The 25,746-nt window shown below is 44.0% G+C and overlaps 1 protein-coding gene across 1 annotated transcript in view; it reads left to right on the plus strand.

Moving 5' to 3' along the window:
• Positions 1-5,729: 5,729 nt before the first annotated feature.
• Positions 5,730-25,746, plus strand: part of tgfbr3 (transforming growth factor, beta receptor III) — a 54,239-nt gene continuing 34,222 nt past the window's right edge. Inside the window, exons 1-2 of the mRNA XM_079221150.1 lie at positions 5,730-5,851; positions 21,222-21,409. Coding sequence (XP_079077276.1) covers positions 5,755-5,851; positions 21,222-21,409 — 285 coding nt within the window. The 5' untranslated portion in view covers positions 5,730-5,754. The remainder of the gene's footprint in view (positions 5,852-21,221; positions 21,410-25,746) is intronic.

Genomic DNA, 25,746 nt, shown 5'->3' on the forward strand with positions numbered 1-25,746 from the left:
CAGTAAAGTAATCTAAGTACCTCTCTAATAATGCCATATGGAAACATGACTGATTGGTTGGCTGTGCTATATACTCGCCATTTGAGCTGCATTTAAAATTCTTAATTTTTGGTGAATGCTATTCCAGAAGCTGCAGATGTCTGTCATTGGCATTACATTATGTCAATAAAGGTATAACTTCCTTGTTTATTATTCCAATAACCTGCATATTTAATCACAGCATCTCTTTGCGGACCAGACAGATGTTGCTTTTGGGAAACCCAAAGCCTGGACAGTCGACACTGCTCTCACTCCTTTAATGGCGAATGGTTAGGCCCAGTGCTATAGCATATCTGTGTGTGTGTATTTATTACAGTTTTTTTACCGTTTATTATTTACATTACTTACTTGTTGTGCTTTTTATTATGTCTCTTGTGTGCACTTTACCCTGTTTGCTGCTGTAATCGTGCAAATTTATATTTAATCTATGCGTGCGTGTGTGTGTGTATGTGTGTGTGTGTGTGTGTCTGTTTAAAGTTCCTATAAACAGCTGACATGTTGACTTGTCATATTAGAAAAGGCTCAGGCGTTACTGATTACATATATGATGGCTCTGTCGTGTGCAAGTGTCCCTGTGAGCCATGATGGTGACTGTTCCATACACTCTTGGTTTGGGCTAAAGCCACTAAAATGAAGGTATGAGGGAGCAGCAACAGACAAGGACTTCAAACAGCAACACTCGAGACAGACAATTACACCGACAATGCAAATAAAGTCTGGCAAGTCTTGTTTCTTGGGCTAATCATCAAAAAAGTTAAAGGTCACTTGCAGTATTCCCTATAACTCCACATTTAGAAGTGCACAACACGTATATAGAGTAATCATTTTGATAATTGCAATGCCAAATATGTATAGAAATATACATACATATTTATACTGTTTATAATAGTTATTTTTCTTATTTTTTAAACATACATAGTTATACTGTTTAGTTATTTTTGTCTTATTTGTTAGTAGTGTTCTTTACTTCATTTTAATGCTGAACTGGCTCTGTGGCCCTCATTTGAACAACTTTACACACAAATGGCTGCAAAATTCAGCTTTTTCTAAGCGGCGGCACTCATAAGTCATTTTGAATCCAATAATAACAGGGTTTTTAAATGTGGGGATTTTGATGTCTCAATGTTCTGTAAATGTTTGTTTGATGTGGTCAAACATGATCAGAAATACACAGAAACACATATCTTGGTACCTGAATGCATCCTGTTTGGAAACCAGCGCTGCTATAATATGGCAAACAGTTTGCATTTCATAAACTGATCTGTTATGTTGAATCAATGTGGTAAAGTAAAAAGTACAATATAGTTGAGGCCGCAAAGTAGCACGAATACTCAAGTCAACTAGTACTTTAGTATTCCTAAATGCAGTATGCAAAGGGTTATTTGTTCTCTAAAATGTTAACCAGAATTATGTAATTTCCATGCAGATAGACTATCTCTCTTTTCCAACAGTAAACTATGTAAGCCCTCTTTCAGCAACAATAGGTGCTTCGTGTAAGTGTGCAATGATTTGTAAAAAAAAGACTTCGCCAGACATTCCCATAATCTGGCATCACGGACCCCCATCCTGATAGAGATCACGCTGTGGGCCCTCTTGTGATAAGCGTGACCTAGAGCAAACCCACACAATAACATTTTTTTTTATTTTAAGTTTTGTATTGAGTTGCACATCTGGTCTGCAGGTCGTGTCAGCATGTGGCCATGCATTCTCACCTCCTGACTAAAATATTGAAACGTGACGATTTGCAAGGAGACCAAAGGACCCGCCGCCACTCTCGCGGGGACTCGCGAGGAGCCCGCGCACCCCGGCTTTGGGAAGCTCCGCCAGCAGCAGCAGTCCATCTCGCGCACAGCCTCTCAGCCTCCTCCCTCGAAGCCCGCCCCCAAATGAAGCCCCCTAGTCCAAAAAAAGAAGAAGAAGAGAAGCAGATAGATAGTAGTGAAGTGTTTAAAACTTTGAGCGAGAGGGGCCACTTTTACGCAGACTGTTGCTTTTAAACATATATACATATAAAACACGTCAGCTTTGTTCTCCTGACACACCGGGACTGAGTGAGTGTGAGAGCCGAGAGTTGGAGGACTTTATATCCGCATCCACCGGAGCGACTTCGACTCCAACTTCCAAGTTTCCTCGCTCCACTTTCTGGAGGCTCTTCACGGTACGTAGAGAGGGCTGACGGGCTGAGGGTCCACTTTACGCCCGCGTGGTTTCTGGAACAGAGCGGGTTTTTATTATCAAAACACCGCCATTGTGCACAGTGCCTGTATACTGTTAACAAAACTAATATAAAGCTAACGTACATGTGTGTGTTTACTCGGCCACTCGTATACACCCAGCTGGGCATGTGTCTCCGTTATACGCTGACATGCAGCTTTCCCGTCTTGAAGCTAACTTTACAGGCTGTTGATATCAACTTGATATCAACTTCACGTTGATATCAACTTTTGTTTTTATTTATTTAGTTACGATTTTTGAATGAGAAAACGGTAAATAAACACGCAACGCGGGCCAAACAGAGTGTGTATCCAGCGCGTACAGACAGAGAGAAACGCTCCTGCGGGATGAAACGCGACCGACCCATAGATTCAGACATATATATTCCGAGATATTATATTCTGAGATATTATATTCAGAGATATTATATTCAGGGAAAAGTCGACACGACTTTATTTTGACTCTGGAAGCTGGCGGGTCTCGCTGTGTATTTACTGCCGCTAACGTCAGCCAGTGCTGCTGCGAAAGAGGATCCTTCTGGTGATTGTTTTGGACCCTGGAGAAGCACAGTGTGGAGACATTGACACTTAAAAAAACAAAAACAATGATATGACTCACTGTAGGTTATTGATGCATACTTACAGTCAGGGGTATTTAGCAAGACACATTTGAATGTAACGTTCTCATATTTTACAATTTTCATCAATTGCATTCAGGCCTAATATTGAGCTGCAAGCAGCAATTATTGATATATTGGTTTGTATGTATGAGTATTTATGTGTTTATTGATGGATTATTGATCAATTGTGTTTTGTGAAATGTCGTGAAAACAATGAGAAGAAGCCCACAGTGATGTTTTCAAATGACTTTGCAGCAGCTCCTCATGTTTGAGAAGATGGAGCAAGCTAATGTTGGTTATAAAAAATAAAACCAATTCTAAAAAGATATATGATATATTTATAAATATAATATATATATATATATATATTCTGAAAATAGTTGATTTTCTGTCAATACTAATAGTTTAAAAATCACATACATGAAGTATGCAAATACAATTGTGTTATTATTATTATTATTAGCAAAATGGACCTATTGCTAGTGTTATAGTTCATTCGTGTCCATAGATCTGTCTGCGTGGGGACTCACTTGGCAGAGGTGCAAATCATGCCCAGGTCCAGTATAGGATGTCATACTGCACGGTGCCTAAAGTATACGGTAGCGTGTGGCGACAGGGTCTCCAGCTCTGCTAGAAATGGGGCTGCGATAAAGTCCAGTTAGTCAGAGAGAGAGAGAGAGAGAGAGAGAGAGAGAGAGAGAGAGAGAGAGAGAGAGAGAGAGAGAGAGAGAGAGGGAGGGGGCTTTTGTGATGGACGTAGTGGGTGTTTTGGTGGGTTTGTCCGTGCTGAGCCTGTGAGGGAGGAGCTTGTTTCAGGTTCATTCACCACGTCATCAGACCACATGAAGGTCCAGATGAAGATGTCAGATAGGTCTTAATATTTTAGGCGTGTACCACAAAAGGCAGCATGTAACACACACACACACACACACACACACACACACACACACACACACACACACACACACACACACACACACACACACACACACTGCTCTCCTCACTCATGGCTTTGTGATTACGGTAACACAGTATATGCCCTCTGGACCCGCCAACACTTATCTGCGGCATATAGCGTACGCGATGACACAGAAACGAGCCGGGCCCTTAACATTGAAAGTGACCACAAGTATGGAGCTCAGTTTTCCGTAATGTGCGCTGCTGCGTTCAGTCCCCAGGTCTTGCATGTTTTGATGTACTTTCCAGATCTTCCTCCCGGGTGAAATAGTTGCTCGGCTTAGACGCTCGGGGTTAAAGAGAAGTCACATGAGGTGAATTGAGCTGTTGCTGCAACAAAACCAGCAGGCGTGGTTAAGACCTGCACGCTCGACCCAAAACAAGTTGGGGGGGGGGGGGGGAAGGTACGCTCTGTTGGCCTGAAATGTGACTTTAACAGTTAGTTCAAAATGATCAAGGGAACGCTTTCGTTCAGTCTTTCCCTTTGATTTAGTCTTTGCTTCACACCAACAGCACAGTTTGCCTCGTTGAGTCAAGAGAGGAGATGAAGGTCAAGTAGAGGCGTAAAATCAAACAGAGGGCCGAAAGTGCAATATTTGTCATGATCTTCCAAAATGACTTCCTTGGCCCCAGCAGCTTCCGCACTGTGAAAGGCCCCTTTGTCCATGTGCAAGCTGCAGAGCGCTGCACCTTTTAGTGTTTTTTGTGCATCACTTCCCATGCACCCCGCTACGGTTCAGCACGTGTAGGAAAGGCGCACATCTGTTTCTTCTGCGTGCGATGGCGGCGGGCAAGTCACGCCTTCGCACGGTCAACCGGGTGCAATTCCTGTCACAGCACCCCCTCACCATGCGGGTTCGACATTCATCTCGAGATGCGGTTTTGTTGTGTTGAGAATCAGATATTGCTCAGAGTTTTTTTTGCGCGATGTCTTCTTAAAAAAATATATTACAACCCACCTGTGACTAGAATTAGTCAGGGCCCAAAACATACCGCTTTACAACATAAAGCTTAACCAGTTTAATCTTTCAATAATCCACTTTTGATCCTTGATGGGCGTAGATTATTGTAATGAAGAAGTCCTTGTACGATTTTGGATGTAACAGGGCCCTAATCTTCTCTTTTTGAAAAGCAAGTCAAAAATTAGAAGTGGTGATGTCAAACGACCAGACAGTCAAAACTCACAGAAACGCAACTAGTAGTAACCTCAGCGCTCCACACCTCAGCCAGCAACTCAATGGCGTTCTGCGCCGCGCGTGACAGCTCGTCCCACACACCCGTCCTGGTGTGTAAAGGTCTTCAGCAATAAGTAACGGCGCTGACCCTCCACGGCCGGTTCACTTTCTATGGGACCACTGGAATTGACGTGACAGTTGACTTGTTTTTAGTGCACCGACCAAATTACAGTACAGAACATTGCGAGTCTGAGGCCCGGTCAAAAGAAAAGTTAAAGCTTGAGGCGACTCACGCTGATTGGCGTGGCGGTACTAAGCTGCTTACTCAAGACCCCACTGGAGCGTTCAGTGTTTCCTGGAGCTCTCAATTAAAATGCTGTAATAACCTGTGGCATGTTCCAAAGTGTTTCGCACCCGGCGAGCCGGTCAGCCGCTCCGCGCTCACTCTGACTGGCCACGAGCACGGGGAGGTGGTTGCAGTGTGTGTGACCCCCTCTAATTAACCCTCCTGTATTAACCCCCCCGGGCTCCGAACTTCTGCTTCTCTTGTCTCCTCCATCACACCCACGGGGCTTATTAAGCCGAGCCCAGTTCCCTGCCGCTTGTCCACGCTCGACACAACCCCGCTTCTTCTGCTTGACTTTCTCTGCTCTTGTTCACTTTTACAGCTGCTGCTTTGAAGCAGACTTCCCGACGACCGCCTCATAGAGCAGGGGAACCCTCGCGAGAACTGCAGGAGAACTGCAGTGCATGTTCGCTCACCACCCTCATACTGGAAGCTGCGGGATGGCCAGAAGATTCCCCATTCCCTGGTTGCTTCTTGCAACCTTCTGCCTGGCGTCTGCAGGTACGTTCTTCCCATTGCTCAGCTGCACGTGAAGCTGATGAATGTATCAGACACACATCACTCAGATAACTTCAATTCTCATTGGTCGGAGCCAAAGTCAAACTCATGCAACTGTGATATGAGGAATGAAAGACACCGACGATGCACCAGGCCCTGCAGTGCTCTGTTGTCAGACAACCACAACTTCGCCCATACCCCTGTGATTTTCCACTGTTTTTGCCAGCATGCCTTTCTAGACGGTGCTTGTCAGAGTAGCGAGCGAGGGGGATTTGCATTCAAGAAAGCGCTGACAAGTTCAATCTCAGAATACAAACACTCAGAGAGCCTTCACGTACCTGTCAGATTGATTGGAATGAGGCTTGGATACTTGCCAAGTGCCTTGTAACTTGACAGCAGTTAAACTGGCAAACATAGAAAGAGAGAAAATAACCAAGTTAAAGTGCAACAAAGGCGGAGGCAGGAAGTGTGTGTACATTATCAGTGTGTCATATCAGTTACTGTCAGGCTCTGGCTGATGTCACAACTTTCCCCGTCGGGAACTTTATCTTCTCAAGTTTGCTCATCTTATGTTTTATTCATTGCTGAGATTGTTTCTGGCTGCTGCAGGGAGGCAGTGACTGACCTCGTAGTCACTGCCGTAGTCACTGAAACATAGGAAAAAACGATTAATCAATTAGTTCAATCTAATAATAAGCCCTCATATACATTTTTAATTTTCTCATTTGAGAGTTTCCTGGTAATCTAATAGCTAATAGCTGCGTACGTTCCAGTCTGAACCAAACATGCTAGACTATTTGATTAAGGCACATCATCTGAGGACCATGGATGTTTGCACTAAAAGCTTAACGGCATTCCAAAATATCGGAAGGCATTTCATCCTGAACCAAAATTTCAGCCTGCCTGTGGCGCAAGGTGAAAGTCATGAAGTCATTAGGATGCATCCTCTGGGGACCATTAATGTCTGTGTTCAATTTCATGCCGATCCCTCCAACAACAGACATTGCCATAGAGCCCTGCTGCTAGCGCGGCTAAGAAAAACAAGGCTAGTATGTCGCATATTATTGCTTTAACATTATAGCCTGTTTGGTATGGTAATAAAAACACCAGGATTGGCCAATCAGATTTGGCAGCCAATGTGGCTCTGCAAATATTGTAATGAAGTATAAATTACATGAGGAAAAGTTCCAAAATTCCAATTGAAAAGGATCATTCAACATTGTTTTTCTCAGCAGTAATGACACAGTTGTTATTCATTCTTTATTTCATTGAATTTCTTATCGCAGAAATAAATGTTCTGTTTCCAGTTTGGGTTACAAGTTGTTGGTGGAGTTGACCTCAATTAGAGGAATTGTTACTGTCAACCACATTGGCTGCATCTGCTTTTCACCGCTTAACCAAACTGTTCAATTTACTGACCCAAGCCTGACACTCGACCCAACAGTATGATTAGCAAAATCAACAAAAAAATCTGTCAAGTTGGCAACAATCAGAACCACACTGGGAATCTGGTGTACGTTCCTCTTTTTCAAATTGAGATTTCCTTGTTTGCAGAGACTGAGCTCGCTCCGACTTGAATCTGCAACATACCGTGACGTTCTTCCGCGGTAGAACGGGAATAATTACCCATCCGGTACGGAGTCATGCCGCACAGCCAGCGCTCCAAAAAAGTGTTTGCATTTGTTTTTTTGGGTTCGTGCCCTCAGCCTGATTGCCGCCATAGGTTATTATTCCCAACGTTCTTTTCTATTCTCCGGAGGCTTGAACCCCACTCCGGAGAGCTGACTTTTCTCCTCAAACAATAGCAGTGGAGTCGGCATGCGCCGTGGCACAGAGCAAACATCGTTTTCTCCCACAATGCCAGGATCTCCCAACACAATGAAGTCACGTATGAAGTTTTCCCTCTAAATTCTTCCTCATACGGCTCCACAAAGGGACAGATATTTACAGATAGACATCCAAGTGCCCTTTCCCCCTCAAAGTGCCCTAGCAGCGAGTGCACTCGTTGATTTATGGACGAATCTTCAGATGCTCTTGGGTCGATGTTTGAACGGGTAAACACATTTTTTTAAGATTTTAAAGTCATTCTTTCACCTCCATTTGGCCAAATAAATCTTTTTTTTCACTACCACTTCGGCCTATCTTTCACCTCACTCTCTCTTTCTGTCTATTCCTATCATCTCGTAGCATCTGTGTAAACAGTCACATCTGCCCCTCTAAACTTGTCAGGAGAGCTCTTACGTAATGTTTAGATTAGTCTGCAATGAGTCTTCTCTCTGCGTAATACTATCCAGGATCTGGGCCTCCCATAACTCCTTAAAGTCGGGCCGAGAGCACCTTGACATCCATATTTCAAGGCTCCGTTCTGCTTTTTCTTCGCTGTTTATAACTTTTTTCCTCCTTGTCCTTACCACACGTTTGTGGTTGCCTCTCCCCGGCTTGCCAAAACAGTTACTTTGTGAAGAACACATCGTGCACATTTGGGCTGATTTTGGGTTTTCGCTGTTGAATAGAGTCTTGCAGGAGCAATTTGCCAAGTATTCATTTGAGGCACTCGCCAGAAACAGCGCCGGCAGGATGCTGGTTGTACTAGAGGCACAACGCCGGGCCAGTGACTCACTGAAAAACACACCAGTGTCCGCGCTGAGGCACTCTCTCCTCCTACTCCTCCTCCTCCTCCTATAGCCTTTTCCTTGATTATACTTATGGGTCGGCTTGATGAATGATGGAGCTATTAGTGCAAATCTGTCCTCGTCTGCTCATTGTGGAACCGCACATTCTTACAATGGGATTGTTAATATAACAACTGGAAAAGGGAATTGAATTGTGCTCATAATCACGGCACATACACGTTTCAACTTATTGCAGCAACGTAAACAAATTTCTCTCCGTCTGCATTTTTTGTATACTCTTGGCAGACACCACAGTCACTTTGATGCCAAAAGTGGTTTTTCATGTTCCCCCTCCCCACCCTTTTACGGTTAATCAAAAGCTTCGTCTCTATATGCGCAATGCTTTCACAAAGCCAGAAAGAAGGGGGGGGCGGGGGGGGTCTTACAAATGCATTGTGCAACCACTGTAATGTGAGAGGTGGGGGGGAGGAAGAGGAAGAGGAGAGAGAGAGAGAGAGAGAGAGAGAGAGAGAGAGAGAGAGAGAGAGAGAGTCAGGCGCTGGCGTGGGTCGTCCACTCCAAATTGACACACTCCGCACACGTACAGCGTGCCAAACCGACAAGAGTCCCTTCCAGCGCGCTAAACCAGATGTTGCCCCGTGATTCACGCGAGGAGCCGGAGTATAGCAGCGCAGAGGCGGCGCGCTGCTATACACAGCGGTTGGGATGTTTACCTAGCAACGGGAGTCCCGTATGTGTGTGTGTGTGTGTTTGTGTGTGTATGTGTGTGTGTCTAATTTCATGCCCACGATGAGGCCTTTATCTTTACAGCGTTTGTGTCTTTTGCCCAATCAATACAGGTCACCTGGGTATTGCCCGGTTTAATTAACAGCAGTGTATGAATTGGATCGAGGAACGTTCACTGTGATGTACTTTGACCCGTATTATGTCACCGCCACTTGAGGAAGAGCGCCCGAATGAGCAGATGGGTCTTCACCTCACAAAGAGACTCGTATCTCCGTTCAGCTCTTTCGTATCTTGTCAGCCTCCCGTTAAGCAAGGAGACGCTGACGCAAATGTGCTGGAGTAAACCCAATCCCGCCCTCTTCACTCTCTCCCCTCCCCTCTCCCTCTCCCGTCCCTCTCCCCTCCCCTCTCTCTCTTCACTCTCTCCCTCCCTCTCCTCTCCCTCTCCCTCTCTCTCTCCCCTCTCTCCCCCTCCCCTCGCTCTCTTTACTCTCTCTCTCCCCCTCCCTCCCCTCTCTCTCCCTCTCCTCTCCCTCTTCTCTCTCTCTCTCTCTCTCTCTCTCTCTCGCGCTCTCTCTCTCCCACTCCCTCCCTAGTTCCAGTAAGCAGGCGTGTAAATAATTTCGGTCAAAGCCAGTAATGGGAGACAGCTGTGGCGATCGTGCGTTTTCCATTGTGTTTCATAGCACTATAATAAAAAAGAAAAGAGAGAAAAAAGAGGCTACTGGAGCTGGGGAGAGTTAGAGTAGGAGAGTCATGCAGAGGATGACTTCACTGAAGAAAGAGAGAAAGTAATTTTACAAAATTGGACTCTAATCAGAGTCGTGTTGGAAGAGGTGTAATTTCTTATTTTTCCGCCATAACCAGTGAGCGTTTATGAGCACTCAAGTTACTTGATGAGGCTGCAGAGGTGCCAGTTTTTCAGCGCACGACTCTTTATCTGCAAAAATAGAGTCCTAATATGGGATTCTAGCAGGAGGCTTCCAGGTGGTGTCTCTCATCAGACCAGCCCCTCCTGGGGCCTCACCTTCCCCACTCCTTTTCCACCAGACGAGTGCCGCTGAAAGACCATGTCCCAAATTCGGACGGTCCCTTTGGAAAACACGAGTGTCCGTCCAAAAAACAGGACTGCACGTCCTTCCCTTTGCCCAAAAAGACGAGTTGGATCACACACTTGGAAATGCTCTCTTTTTCCACTTTTTATTTCAGATTTCTAATAGAGACAGTAGTTGTGGTCTGTTTGTTGTAGTAATAATAACCATTAGCTACAGTGGTATGCCCTTTAAACAGCTCCGTAATAGGCTGTTATGGTAGCTGGAATATAGCCCTGTCATTATTTTAAGCATCTGCACAATATTTTTTTTTATAGAAGTGAATATCTAGCAGCACATCCATGTCTTAGATTCCCTAAACATCGCGTATATCATCTGCTAACTTTTACAACTTTAATTTTCTACTTCTATTCATAGCATCTTCATTGTCTGGTGACTGTTCAAACAAGCCTATTATTACACGTCACACTTTTCCGTGAGTGAGCTGTCCAGTGAAGAGGCCTCTGTGCGCGTTAAAACACGACGGCAGCAGCGTGGCATGTGACAGGTCATTCTTCTCTTTTCGCCCTGCCTTTCCTGAAGATGAAGAACCCCGGAGGAATGCAGCCCCCCCTCCTCCTGCTTGTGTGAAAACGCTGTCCGCCTTGCCCTTTCTCACCTCGCTGGCTCCTTCACACTGGGCTCACACACTGGCACAAAGGGCCGGCATTGTTTGGCTCTTTGCTCTCTGCTGATGGCGACCCGCTGCTTCTCGAAGGCCCCCTTTATCGCATCTGAGTGATGATGTTTTCCTAAAAAATATCACAGGATCGCAAGAAGGACTTTCTTTTTATACGTGCTATTTGATTGATGTTTTTTTTTTTACACGTCAATGCACTAAATGTGCTTGCTGTTATTGATTTAGCAAAATCCTTTCCACATGCCCTCTTGGATGTTAAATTCCAACAGAACGGGCCAAATCAGGCTCTGTTTTATATCCAAATACCATATCTTTCTGATCTCGATCATCCAGTTGAGACATGGCGTGGGTGAAATGTGCATGAGTCGTTGCAAATGTAAGTGCATTGTGATTTTTTTGTTTTGTGTATGATCTACAACATGGCTTTCTGACTTTAGACAGTAACTCGACAAGCATCCTTCCAGCTTTCAGCGAGACTTTTACCCCGGCCTGTCCAACATATTGACTTTCCATCACTGGTATCAAGTTGGACAACACAAGTGACCCCAGGCCACACCTTCCCACATTCCCCACCCTTCCCGAGCTGCTGTCGGAGAACATGGCTTTTGCGGGCATCCATGATTGATGAGGGACGCCCGCCATTTTTTTCCATCTCCCCGTTTAACCAGGGGAAGGCACTTCCGCTCGGGTACTTTTAGTGCTGCTAAGTACTGCAATGTGGTGCACAGTAAAAAACAATTCCAATTTGTATGGTTTTCCCCACAGCCAATCACTGTAAGCTCCCTTTAACGTATGCAACCCGTGATTTGCTCTCTGCCGCAGCAGCTGCAATCCATACAAGCGGCTCTGAACGTGGAGATGTTTTGAGCTTACTGTGCTAACAGAGCGAACAGCGCTTACCACGGTAACCGCCACTGTGTGTGTGTGTGTGTGTGTGTGTGTGTGTGTGTGTGTGTGTGTGTGTGAGTAGTTATCTTTATCTCTACCCTGGCCATAGGTAGAACACACACCTCCCATTCACATGCTATCATTTTCACTTTTAGGACACTCGTGCACAGCCCTTCTGTTGCTACATTTGATACATTTTCTCATTATCAAACAGAAATGATTGACGAAAATCGACTTTGTATCCGACAGTGCTCCCTCGTGATGAATTATGTAAGAAATATATTTCACGTTTTGACATGCTTAACTACTAGAAACGGTACAGCTTTAGTTCACTGATACTGAACATAGGTGCTTGGCTACTTAACCATTTACTGCTTTTGAGAGACGCGAACAGCCAGTTCTCGTTTCGTGGCTTGTGCTGACAGCTTTTTTTGCTCCCTGATATTATCGGTCCAGACAGCACATGTCAGCGCCCATCAGTAAAGACATACAGTGACGGCACAGCCAGTAAAGTCTTTAGTCGCATGCACACATGCTCGGCGGTCTCACTTTACACAGTGGCTCCTGTGTTCCTCTGGGAATTAGCCTTGTCATCCGTCTCTTCAAAGCCCTCTGATTTATGTCTGCATTCAGAGGTAGTGAGAAATGTACCCGCTTACATCTCCTCGGCTTGCCTGTGGCTTCTTGTGCCGCTCGTAATTGGTCAGTTTCTTTTTTTCAACTAATGGTGATGGTTTACCAACAGGTGCCCACTTCATCTGTCAGGGCTGATGAATAATAACCAGGCTCACTGTCAGTAACTGGAAAATGTTGCATGTAACATATTAACTACTGCATCTTCATCAAACATTATAGTTAATACATTTATTCGATCAATTACAAATAAACCAAGTAATACTAAACCTACAAACAAATAGTTGACTAATCCCACTAAAGCCATTCCTGACAACCTCAGTTGTATTTTGTGTTCATTGAGCAAATGTTGGTATGCTAAAATGCTAAGCTAAGATGTGGCAATACAAACACATGCCTGCCGACCATTAGCATGTTAGCACCGTCACTGTGAGCATGCTAGCACGCCGACGTCAGCGCTCAGCTCCAGCCTCACGGAGACACCGGCGTGGCTTTAGATGCTTCGTCTTGTTTTTGGAAACTATCATCATTATGGAAAGTTCGATAACCTCCCCTCCCCGTTTTTAATAATTGACTACATTGTTATACATGTATACCAAGGCAGGAAAGAGCGTTAATATTTTTCCTGAATTATTAACCTCCACCCTTGCAACTGAGCGCGATGCATTGTTAATGCCACTTTTGTTTTCCTTTGCATCCGGTGCCTCCGCTGTCACGGACGTTTTACCTTCCACACGTATGATCTCCGGTTAATATACTCGCTAGACTGAAGAAAAAGCTCTGCATGCACGTCCATGCTTTGCGTTTGCTCCACATTTCCCGTATAGATGAATTAAAATCTGATTAAACTCCTGGCGTTTCAGCTGTTTTTTTCACTTGCATGCCAGCTGACAACATTATGGACCAGTAGAGTGTGCTTTGGGTGTTATTGAGTTCCATACAGGTTTGCAGGATATGCGACTTCAGATTTCACACTTTGAGGGGTGAGTTTACGACTTCCCCAGTGGACGTCAGGCTCACCCATTCCCTCCTCCCTTCATCCCCTTCCAGCTTCCTCCTCTTATGCCTTCAAGAGATAAATCCTGTGAACCCACACTACCCTTATAGAAGGCTTTGCTCACTTCCTGTAGTAGTAGCTCAAGGTTCAGGGGTGAGTGGGGCTGCACTAATGTCAACACTGCAGAGCCAGCGATTCTTTTAGTCCAAAGCCCTTGAGGAAAACAAAAGCGGGCAGAATATTACGTTCCCTAAACGGGCTTGCGTAGTTCATGGGAATCGTGCCCCGCAGTAAAATAGAAAGGAGACCAGAGGATTCATTTAATCCTGTAGTTCATGTGGGAACTGGGATATCTCAGGTATAGGGAGGAGGTATATAGAAACAAAGAGGCCTCTTTGTGCTACTGTAATTAAATCGGCCTTATTATATCTTTGCATTATTGGACGACTGTACTGGAAAGGCATTCAGTTTCATTATTGTCCTTTTTTTCCAAGAGGAAATAATAACATCATGCTGTCCGTTGACTGCTCTGATTTTCTTATGAAACTGGAGAAACACGGTTAGCCTCCATGCTAATTCTGGGAACTAGACTTGTGAGTATGTGTACGCATACACACACACACACACACACACACACACACACGGGGGAGGTTCTGTTTGTTTATCTTCGGAAATGGCTTTGTGGGAATATCATTTGTCCCCAACTGGCACACAGACTGACATCACGTCCGGTGTCCAAGTCTTGGCTCAGCATCGCAGTGCGGAAGGCAACGAGAAGTTCATTTTTTTTAGCATGGAGGCACTCATCTCTGGTGGAGATAAGAGAGGGCTCTATTGATACTTTCACCTCACAGGGACGGTCACGTTTTGGTGGTCTTTCAGGTGGAAATTTAAAGATAAATAAACATGGTCCACTTTAGTATTTTAATCTTTACAATTTTATGTTTTTTTTTTTTTTAGGTCTTGGGCTATTGGTTGGGCAAAATAAATCATTTGAAGACATCACCTTGGACTTTGAGAAATTGTGATGGGCACTCTTCTGTATTTTATAGATCAAATGAAAACTTGTCAATATTGGTCTAATATTTTTAGACAAACACTAATAATTTGAGTATCCATTGTTGATAAAAATGTGTGCATTCTTTAGGTTTAAATTTTCCTAATTTTTACATTAATCCTCTTAGCAAAATAATTTGTGTTCTATTATGTTGGTGGAGTAATCACAGAAACCGCATGACTAATGTGAAATGTGTGTTAATAGGACATCAGCCTACATGTGTGTATGTATATATATATACATATATATATATATATGTATATATATATATATATATATATTCAGTGGTACAAACGCAGAACGCTTTGGAGCATTACATATTCATTACATATTCATTACATATTCATTACATCAGTATTTCTTCTGCGGCTGCAGGCCGCCCCTGCTTTCCTGAAAGGTTCTTGTAATCCTTGTCGGGTCCAATTTCACTGATGTTTTTGCAATCGCTGAAAATAACGGACCATTTTCAGGAACTGTAGGACGACCAGGAGTCTGCGTTACGTCAGTTCACATAGAGATGGGTTTCTTCCCTTGAAATATGACATGGCTGCATTTCGAAAAGCCTGTAGTCCGGGAAAAGGTGTAAAAACGGTGGCACCGTTTTTTAATCGCTGTCCTTTTATATATCACATGTTTGGAACAGACTGGAATACAACATATCTGAAAGACACACCAGTACTTAAATCATAAAAGAGGTTATAGTCCAAAAGGAGGCTGCCAAAGAATGAGTGTCTAGTAGTGACATCACTGTCTGGATCCCACATTGTTTAAATATATCAAGAGTGAGTATTTATACAATGCTCCCTCTTTAATTTGGATTTATTATGTTGACTTCCCGTCTCACCTCCGACTCTATCACAGTCAAGACTACACGCATTTTAGGCAATGTAAATTAATTAAAAAGACGATATTCAATATCTTGTTCCAGGAAATATATTCCTCTCGCACGTGGTCTTGCAATGCCAAATCGGGTGTTGCTCTTTGAATCAGACTGTGTATATTTAGTGCAGATCCCCCCAAAAGGCCTAACTGAAGAAATAAACATTTAGCTGTGGATGGCTGGGAGAAAAAGAGGTACTTCAAGTTGGCGCGTCAGTCTCAAGTCTTTCATGTCCATTTCTTTTTTACAAGTTGTGATAAACCACCAATAAAAACAATGTAACCGCTCCAACTTGACACGGCGCTTCAACCTAAACCGAAAGCTTATTCCAGCGCTTCAGTAACTGCAGTCTGACTCCTATTTCCGGATCAACTTTCTTTTCACTTTTTCAACTATTTCAACTGTTGCAACCGGGAAGTTTTTAGCCGCACATAAGTTTCTTCAGAAAAATGTTAGCATTTCTCAGTTGTTCTCACAGTAAGCCAGGTAAAATGGGAAATTATTATACAGTAGGGTGTTTAGTTAGAATGAGTGACAGGATCTAGATACTGAGTATCGTCAAGCTGCTATTATTTGATGTTCTTCAGCGATGTTGTTCATGGTAACGTAATCTGAAAAGAGCAAATGAAAGTATTTTTTTTCCACCCCAGAATCTCCCTCCAACTTGTCACAGCAAAAACCCCAAAATTCCTCCCACACTTTTTTAGATGTGGTTTTACACCTGTGACATTTGCACTTTTCTTAAAATGCTGCATCGTCTGCTGACACCAAAGAAGTCGGTCCTCACCCTCGACAAAAAGACATTTGAGGCTTGAGGGAACCTCGCCGTGGGATTGCGGACATGCTGAGATGTGACGGTGATCTGCAGGATCCTCTGAATAGCTGCCTGGTAACAAGGATCTTTTTATAACGCTGTTGGCTAAATAAAGTCTGATCAATTTCTGATCCGTGGTTTGTTTGCTCTCGATATGGAAGCTATCGGAAACACCCCGCTGAGCACAGTGTTGTGTGAACCGCAGAGCACAACAAGCTGGTGGGTGGTACGCAGTCTTGCTCAGATGGGGCTTTTCAGATGGGGTTTTCTTTTTGACTTACCTTTCAGATCATAGCTTCATTTAAATGAATTGTTAATGTGGTTGGACCTCACAGCTGGACAGGGGGTGGGATTGATGAGTCCTTTGGGCCGGATCAGGAAGATCAAGATCTGACCATCTTGTCCGTATTGGCTTTGCTGTTGCTGATTTGCACTCAGATCTATGAGAACTAGGCTCCCTTTCCATGATAAGAAATTGGTTCTTTTATTTTTTACTGTGGTTTGCCTGCAGGGTCAGTGTGCTTTGGTTGGCTGGATTGAGATTGATGTACAGGATAATGAAGGTGTAGGATCGTTCATCTTTATGCCACGATGGAAAACCATGGATCCGATTTTGCCCGATCTTAGGTGAAATGAAGCGCCTCACTATTGTTTTTTGTTTTTAAATGAACGTAAAGCCCAAAATGTGCACTGCATTACCTTTTTGGTTTCATTATTTTCATGTATTGAAGCTGAGGTTTGAGGGTTATTAGTCCGTAGCTCACCACAATAAAGTTGTCCGGTAAGTTTCCCTGCGACATCTTAGCACAGAGGTCCCAAGAGTGGCGAGCGGCACGCTGCAAAGGCGTCTAGATGGACACAACAGATTTGGAGTTTTTGCATATTTCATTGCAGGATATAGCCATGGTTACGCTCTCCGCCGTTCGTCTTTCGTACGGTTGGTACTCTCATGTCCCTGAAGACGTTCAATAAATTTCAGCAATTACTGTTCCAGCTGGAGTATCAGATTGAAAACGTCGGTTCTGGCTGTATCTATTGGGTTGTGGCGGTGCTTGCGTTAAAGTCTGCGGAGAGAGTGTCTGGCTGGACTTGTTTTTCAGGCCGACCGAACAACAGCCTCTCTCATTCCTCTGCTGTGGGCGTTTGGCCTGGCCGGCTAAAAGGCAGTAGCAGCAGCTGGACAGGACATACTCTGTCCTCCATCGATGACCAAAGAAAACATGACGGGAGAGGAAGGGGGAGGGGTCAGACAGACAAGGTGACAGAAGATACAAAGCTGTGGCACGGCCAACAGTTGCTAGAGTTTTTTTTTCTTCTTCTCCTATTTAACTTTTTTATTTCCTGCCCATTGAGGCTGCCGGCTGATGGTTGTAGCACATGTGATGGAGTTAGAACTGGAGAGAACAATTGGATGAGAGATGGAGGCCTCATGGTTTTTCTTTCTACTGTCGTCCTGATCCAATAACGTAAACACGCATGGTTCATTTGAAAGCGTCGATTGAATCTAAATGGTTATTTGAGGAAACAGAAATATACATACATAAAATAGGATTTGTTTTTCATGGTTTTGGTTTAGCTGCCCGCAATTGACCTGTTTTAGTTCAGTCTCACGGCTCTCACTATCGTAGTTACCAGATGCAACAGGCAGCTGTTTTCAGGGTATAAGTATATATATATATATATATATATATATATACAGTATATAAATATATGCTAGTGTTGCTATGTATTTTCTGGATGTAAACAACCTTGCACTAAAACGTAAACTACTTCAATTTAAAGTGGACTTTAAGGTCAGTGGTGAGTTTGAGCCCAAATTGGCACAAAGATCAGCTGATGCAGCTTCAGGCTAGAGACTATTGTGAGAGTGGCACCAGAGGAAATATGTTCGTTCTCCCCTTTGTAGCAGCAACAAAGTATGGGTGTGGAAGCTCTGTCGGTCGATATTGATCAGCGATCTTTTTTATTGGTCTTATTGGTCTCATTTTCAAAGTCCATCCACTATATTTATTAGAAATAGCCTTTTGTCACTGGCTCAGTTGTGTCTAAACAGAGAGCCGCCACGGCGAGGATACACACACACACACACACACACACACACACACACACACACACACACACACACACACACACACACACACACACACACACACACGCACACACAGCCTGAGTGTATCTGAGGATACAGTGGTAGTCAGTGGTAGTCATGGTCAGGGACATCATCAAAAATGATCAGGGATCACGGACATCTTTGGAAAATGTCATAAACGCCACGGAAGTATTTGCTGAGATTATTTTGCTCTAGATTGAAGTATTGTACAGACACAGACGTGTCTCTCTTAAACTCAGCAAAAGCACTTTCATAAAACTTTGAATGCCTTACTTACTTTTCTATCCATATGGCACTTATTATTTCTCCCACACGCCACCCCTTTCTGTTGTATTTTTAAGCAGTAAAAAAACAGATCATTGCCCAATGTGTATTGTAATGTTTTGGCAGTGTCTCAGAAAGAACTACGTTTTTCTTTGTTTGTCTGCCGGTTGTTTGTTATTCTCCATGTGTGAGGGGGAAAAGTGAGTTGGAGTGCCCTCAGACGTGTTTGTGGGAGTGAGGCTTGATGACATGGTTAGGCTTCGGTCCTTTGGGAGGAAAAGGGAGGAGGGTTGGGGTGTGGGGTTAAAGCGGGGGTTGAAATATTGATGCACCACAGGTTTTTGCCATTAAAAAGCGTTGTCCTTTTATCACCATTAAAAAAAGACCTTGCCATACTTTATTGTCTATGTAGGCTCCCCAATACGAGTTCATCTATCTGGAGTGATTCACAATCGGCAGGAGGCAGCACAAAGTTCAGGTTGAGACATCTGTCGAGGGCTTGGGGTTTGTCTCAAGAGACAAATATGGTAACAATAAAGCCTCTGTTTCTTCTCCCAACAAGGAGAAGGGAGCTATGCCATACATTATTGCTGACTTCGTGCTGATGTACCATAGACTTATTGGAATGCAACGGGAAGGGAAAAACTACAGCTATGTGCTCTGAGCGACAACAACCAAAAAATATATTTTCCCCCTCGGCTGTACCCCGCTGTTGAGGACTGTTACAACATTGTTATCTAACCGTCTTTCACTCGGACTCTAACGATTTCCAAATGTTCCATCTGATTGTAATTGGCAGACAAGGCTGCCAATTTCGCGTGTAGCGTGATGTGTTTTGAAATGTGAGCCGGCCTTGGCTGGCACAAGGCTGTGGGGTAAAAACACGAGGTCTGACCCTGGTGGAAAAAAACAAAAAAAACAGCATTCCCACAGTATACATGTCACTCTAATGGAAACGGGCTGTTTGGTACCTCGCTCGAACCTCAGCGCTGTGTTTTTTCTTTGTGTGTGTGTGTATGTGTGCCGCCCCGACTTTGTGTGAGATGGGTGTGTACTTGCGGATGTGCGAGTTACACCCCAAATGTGATTATGAGGTCACTGAACTGTTCATTACAGCTGACTGTGCAGTTGACAAAACACTAGAGACCCGACCGGCAGAGGTTTCGGAGTCCGTGCACCCTGCTGAGCGTCGCTTTTGCTTGGCTGACCGAGCTCAGAGAGAGAGAGAGAGAGAGAGAGAGAGAGAGAGAGAGAGAGATGGTGATAAGCATCTATCCCAAACCCTTTTATGGAATTTCATGGCCAATAAAGATCAGTGTTGATAATGAACATATTGTTATGACCAAATCAGATCTTAAAAGCGATAACGTCCCTCGTAGAATTTACAAAATGAGAAGCAGCCAGTTTAGCATTTTAGTTGAGACATGTTTATGTTTCCACTGTCAATGCAGTTTTAGAAGACATTTGATCTTCATTTTGTTCTTCTCTTCAAAGAATACTGCACCAATTTAGCATTGCACATCTATAATGTTTTCATTGTTGTAAAAAAAATAAAGAGATGTCATTTTTTTTGTATTCCATGCATTCCTCTTCCTTGTCAAAATCTGGGGCTTACATTACCCACAATGTAAAAGGACTGCCGACAATCAGGGTTGGAGAATCGCGTTGTGTTTATTGTAAGACCAGCTAATGTAGGCTACAGTCTGGTAAGATCACGTCTTTCTAACTCCACATCGTTAGACTTTTTTTATTTTCAAACTGGAAGTCTTTTAATCGAGGCTGACTCGAGTGACATCACTTGAGTATCAGACGTTGTGCAGCTCACTCTGGAGACACTTGACGCTTTACACAACTTAAAATTCACACATGCAGTAGCACTACCCCGGACCCGTAAACAGACTTCAATGTTTAGTTCCCCCTTTAAAGTGTTTACAATTTAAACAAATGTTTCTATCTACATGTGACATTAATATTTTCAGAGTATTCATTCACAGTCGCAGTAGAGAAATAGGTCTGACACGTGGCCTTTTGAGAAACCTTTGCAGTTTTCTTTTTTTTACATTTTCGTGATACTAATCAGATACACTTGCTTCAGAGGTTCTGATTGTTGGCACAGACATTCCCTGTACAGTATGACACAGGACGTGTGAGCTGGATCATTACCGCTGTACTGTGGACCTCGTCCGGGAGCTTCTCGCTTCTCCAAGGCAACGAGTAAAAACCACAGCTAATGGTAACTTACAGGCTCTACAAGACGGAGTGCACTTAAGAGTGTAAAGTCTGGTTTTCCTCCTCAGTGATTAATGTCAAATTTGACCATTCAAGGAAAATAAAAACGGTTGAAATTGCCTTCGGAGAATTAAAATTGGAATGCAGTGTGTGGACGATATGCCTCACGTGCTTCTCAGCTTGTAGGTGGCCAGACTGAGAGACGCTACATTGTGCAGAGGAAAAACCTACATTATAGAGGGCTGAGAAAAAGTGCATTTGCTGAATTATTTTGTTTGTGTGAAATGTGTTGGTATTGGTTACTTTTCACAATGAGGGTTTACTTAATAAAGAAGGAAGGAGATCACTAGGATGGTGGGACACCAGAGCTCATACACCATTTGTTCAACACTGTTCTTCTCTCCGCTGCAGGGCCGTTGTTTCGCAGCCCGTGCGAGTTGCTGCCGGTGGGGACGGGACACCCGGTGCAGGCCACGCTGAAGAGCTTCACCGCCCTGTCGGGCTGCGCGAGCCGGGGCACCACCGGCCTCCCCCAGGAGGTCCACATCATCAACCTGAGAGGACATGTTCCAGAGGGACCAGGCAACACCCCGGCTGAAGTGAGTCCCTCTTAGTAAAAGATCTAAACTTGGAGTCATATTGTCTTCCACCATAACTACAAAATAATAATTTGAGATTAAACTTTGGACCAAAATAGTACATGCGGTAATAGCAACTGCTGTAATTTCAAACCTGAACCCTATTTTAATGCTAGTCTTTGTCCCCGGACGGCATGAAACATGGCCAATACCGCTTGACATGAAAGAACCATTCAGGCTGGCCCAGTTGAAAAGGCACCGAATACTTATTTCTTTTTTTGCAACACTTTATTTCACAAATTTGCAAAATAAATTGCAATTAGATGGAAGCATGGCTGTTTCACGGGAAGCTCCGCTCGGTACAGTAGACCTCACGATCAGATGAGCTCACCTTACCCAACTCGTTGTCTTTCTAGAGAAAGAAAAAGAAAAGCAAGACACAGATTATAAGTCATTCATTTAAATGTCTGCACAGAGGTATTTTCCAACCGCCTATTTGTTTTGAGCAGATCTCTTCGGTGCACTCATTCAAACTGTCATCACATCTCTCAACAGTGTGCCACAGATTGGTGGCGGTTTCGAGACCACTCCCTGTCTTCAGGTGTTTTTACAGCGCGTCTCATGGCAGGACGCCTCAAAGCTATAGCCATAGTTTGAGGATGAATCATGACCCTCCCCCCTTCTTCAATCAATGTAGTGCGAAAAGCAGCATGTGTACACTTGCCATTGCTAATCTACTGCTGATGCCAAACACATGGAAAACAGTCATGGAAACAGTCATGTTTGCGTTTTCTGCGTCAGCAGGTAAATACTGAAATGACTCTCTGGTGTCGAAGGCTGCGCTTGCACTTAAACGATAAAGACAACATAACAATCTCTCTTGTTGTAATCTTTCACGTGTACGAGGGAGTTGGACCAGTGACAGGGCGGTTACAAAGTTTACTTTCCATTGTCCTACAGAAGAGCCGTGTAATCCAGTTAATATCAGTATTTATTGAATTAGAAATACCGTGCCCGCTTGTGGAACAGTCACAGTTGTTAAGTATGGACTGATTTGTTTCACACACAAAGGAAGAAAAAAAAAGGTGAAACAAACGTATAACAAACATACACGTACCTTTGAAGGAAAGGAGACAAAACACAACAAATAAATAAATAAATTGAGAAGTTTTATTTTGAACAAAGAGGATTTCGAACAGAAAACGGGGAACTCTTTCTTTTCAGCCGTGCAATTTATGTTGCAAAAACAAAACTGTGCTGGCGTGTCCTGCCAAGTATACGTGTGTCAAGGTGGATTATGATAAGGCACATATCAATATTTACACAAAACAAACCAAATTGGGTTTTATTTTCAGACCAATTTTGTGGCCCTTTTATGGGACAGCTTGTTGAGAGCAATCTTTACATACAGTTTTCAAGCTTTAAATTTAAGAACACTTCAGGAAGTCAAGCAATCTTAGCCATATTTTCTTCGCTGCTGTTGAAGCTGCCACAACCCTTGAGACTGACTGTCTAAATCGTAGCTTCACTTGCTCTCGAGAAACCCTTCTGCTGGTCGTGACGGACCAGGTAGTGAAACAGGATTCTTTTGTTTATCTTGTCCAAAGTTAAATATGTTTGTCTTCTACATAGTTTTCATTATTGAATGTAATGCATCTAAAAATAAAAAAAACTTAAGAAGGAGCATATTTATTTGACTTTGCTAATTGCATTTGTTCTCAACAGACGTATGGGATAATCAGCTCTGTAAATGACCGCTCGCAGCATAACTGTAATGGATAGTCCAGTAAAACCTTCTGTGAAATCCATCTCTTCAAGTCGATTTATCCAGCTGTTGGTAGCCCATCACCTCCGTGGTCAAGTGAGGACGTTTGCGGAGGAGGCAGCCATCCAGCTGTCTGTCCCCCCTCTCTGCCCACAGCCTTGGCTGTTGGAAGGTCACTCCAGCTCTGCTTGAGATTAGGTGGTCCAGCAGACGCTCGTTTCGTGAGTGGAGGTTAAGATGAGATAAGATCCACACTCCCACTCTGGTCCTTCATTGGATTTCCACCTGGGTCGTAGGCACAGATTGGCCGGTTTGGTCGCAAGCAGCCTCCTCCTTGAGTGCTCGGCCTTCAACGAGGCTGTGTTGGAGGGCACACAGCGCGTCACGCTGTCGTCTCGCTGACACAGTCTGGCCCTGATCTGTGATCTGTTGAGACAAGATGGTGTCATAATCCAGTGACCACATATGGGGAAAGGATGCTCTCACATAAGAGACTGTGAAAAAAGGACCACAGTGCGCTTGATCAATGTCAGTCTAAAGCGTGACACATATTCCTGATTTCTGAAAGCAACCTGAAAGCGAGTAAAGTTGGAAGTAAAGAGGTTCATCTCTTCTCTGCGGAGGGTTTCTCAAAACACACTTCCCAAAAACAAGCCATGAAACTCCACACCCGCTTCATTTAAAGCAGGGGTCTCAAACTCGCGGCCTGTGGGCCAATTGCGGTCCGCGGGCCGATATTTTGTGGCCCCCTACTTGACATATAGATGTTGTTGTTGTTGTTTTGAAAACTGTTCTTGAAAAAACAAAACTGAAACAGGCACATTTCATTGTGAATAGTTTGTTTTTCTATAGAACATATTTTGACTCGTATATAGTAAATATTTTGTTTGAAAACAAAAACTGTTGTAATATTAATGTTTCATGTTCACGCACCCCATGAAGCTTGATCTGTAGTATGAAGTCATTTCTCAGTCCCGAGTATGTTGCAAATGGAACTTATTGACTTGCAACAGAGATCTAAAAGCTAAATTCAGAGAATCACAAGGAAAACCAGACATGACTGGACCATTTCTGAGAGAATTGCCTCCATCCTTCCCTGAGCTGACAAAAGTGATCAGTCGGGTAATGTGCCTTTTTGGAAGCACATATCTGTGAGAAACCTTTCTCGACTATGAACTTTAATAAATGCAAAAACAGGTACAGGCTTAGTGATGCCCATTGTGAAGCTGTACTCAGGGTTTCACTGTGACCTGGATCAGGGTTTCTATACTATGACCTGGATCAGGGTTTCTATGCTATAACCTGGATCAGGGTTTCACTGTGACCTGGATCAGGGTCAATGTGGCTCAGCTGTGAGAGCAGTAGCGCTGCCAGGTATCTGGCAAGAAATAGAATAAAGTACAAATGTATTCAGGGACTGCATTTGTTGGTTCGGTGCAGTTCCAATAAGTTATTTAAACAAATAAAATATATTTGCACTGTTAAAAACTATTATAAAAATGTATAGAAACTGCTGGTTGCCTTTTTTATGCCGAAAATATGTTTTGAATGTAAAAAAAATATTGCGCTTTCTGTGTGGCCCTCAGATGAGACCACAATACCAGCGGTGGCCCCAAGCCAAATTGAGTTTGAGACCCCTGATTTAAAGGGATATTCAAAAATAGCCGCCGTCAGTTTGGATTCACAAGAGTTACGGTGGATTCCAAAAACGGCTTAGGTAAACTTATCGAACCACTCTTGCTGCGTAATCCATCTCTCCTCCGTCCATCCGTATGCTCAGTTTGTGCCAATTCACAGTATTGATCTTCTCATCTATATCTCAACAGGAGAGCCAAAAGGATATTTTCCAAAACATTTTGAACTATTTCTTTAATTTCATTGCTTTTGGCTGTCAGAGTTCACTCCCGGTCATGGGTCTTTTCCCGTGTTTGCTTCCACATGTGTATCCTTTGCTTATTTTCAAAGTCAGCGACGAGAGGTGCCTTGTCAGTCTATGATTATGTAGATTTTTCTCCTTCTCACCTCTGCCGATGAGGGGGGAGGAGGCAGCGATGTCTGGGCCGCAGAGCAGACAGTATTTGAGCGTCTCGAACGGCGGCCCGTGGCTGTGACTGACTGTCTGGGGGTTGAGACGGCTGCTAAAGCCAAGCCTCGACCAGGTTAGGGGGAATCAAACCCGCTGTTTGCATACCCGGACCGCGCGGTCATGGGCTGCGACGTGTGAGGCCATCTCCCTCACTTTCACACTTTCCACGTGTGAAAGTGGCGGCCCGCCGCTCTGTCCGAGTTCTCCAGCGAGAGCAATGAATTGTTTCCTGTCTGCACCGGTGAACCCGTTCAGCACGGGTATTAACGAAAGGGGGTACGAGCTGTTATCCGCGGGAAAAAGAAATGCACAGCTGGACCTGACTCAGGATACACACTTTGGCTCCTGGCCAACCTACACACCGCAGCTGAGTTATTAAGTGCAACAGAACACCTCGGCGGTGACTGCGCCGTCGCGCTTGGCCCCCGGGATACTCTCACACTCACAGGGCCCGCAGTCGCTGTGGAACAACACAGCAAAAGGAGAAAATATGCTGGTCATTCATCC

The sequence above is a fragment of the Taurulus bubalis genome (genome assembly GCF_910589615.1).
Source record: "Taurulus bubalis genome assembly, chromosome: 7".
NCBI lineage: Eukaryota > Metazoa > Chordata > Actinopteri > Perciformes > Cottidae > Taurulus > Taurulus bubalis.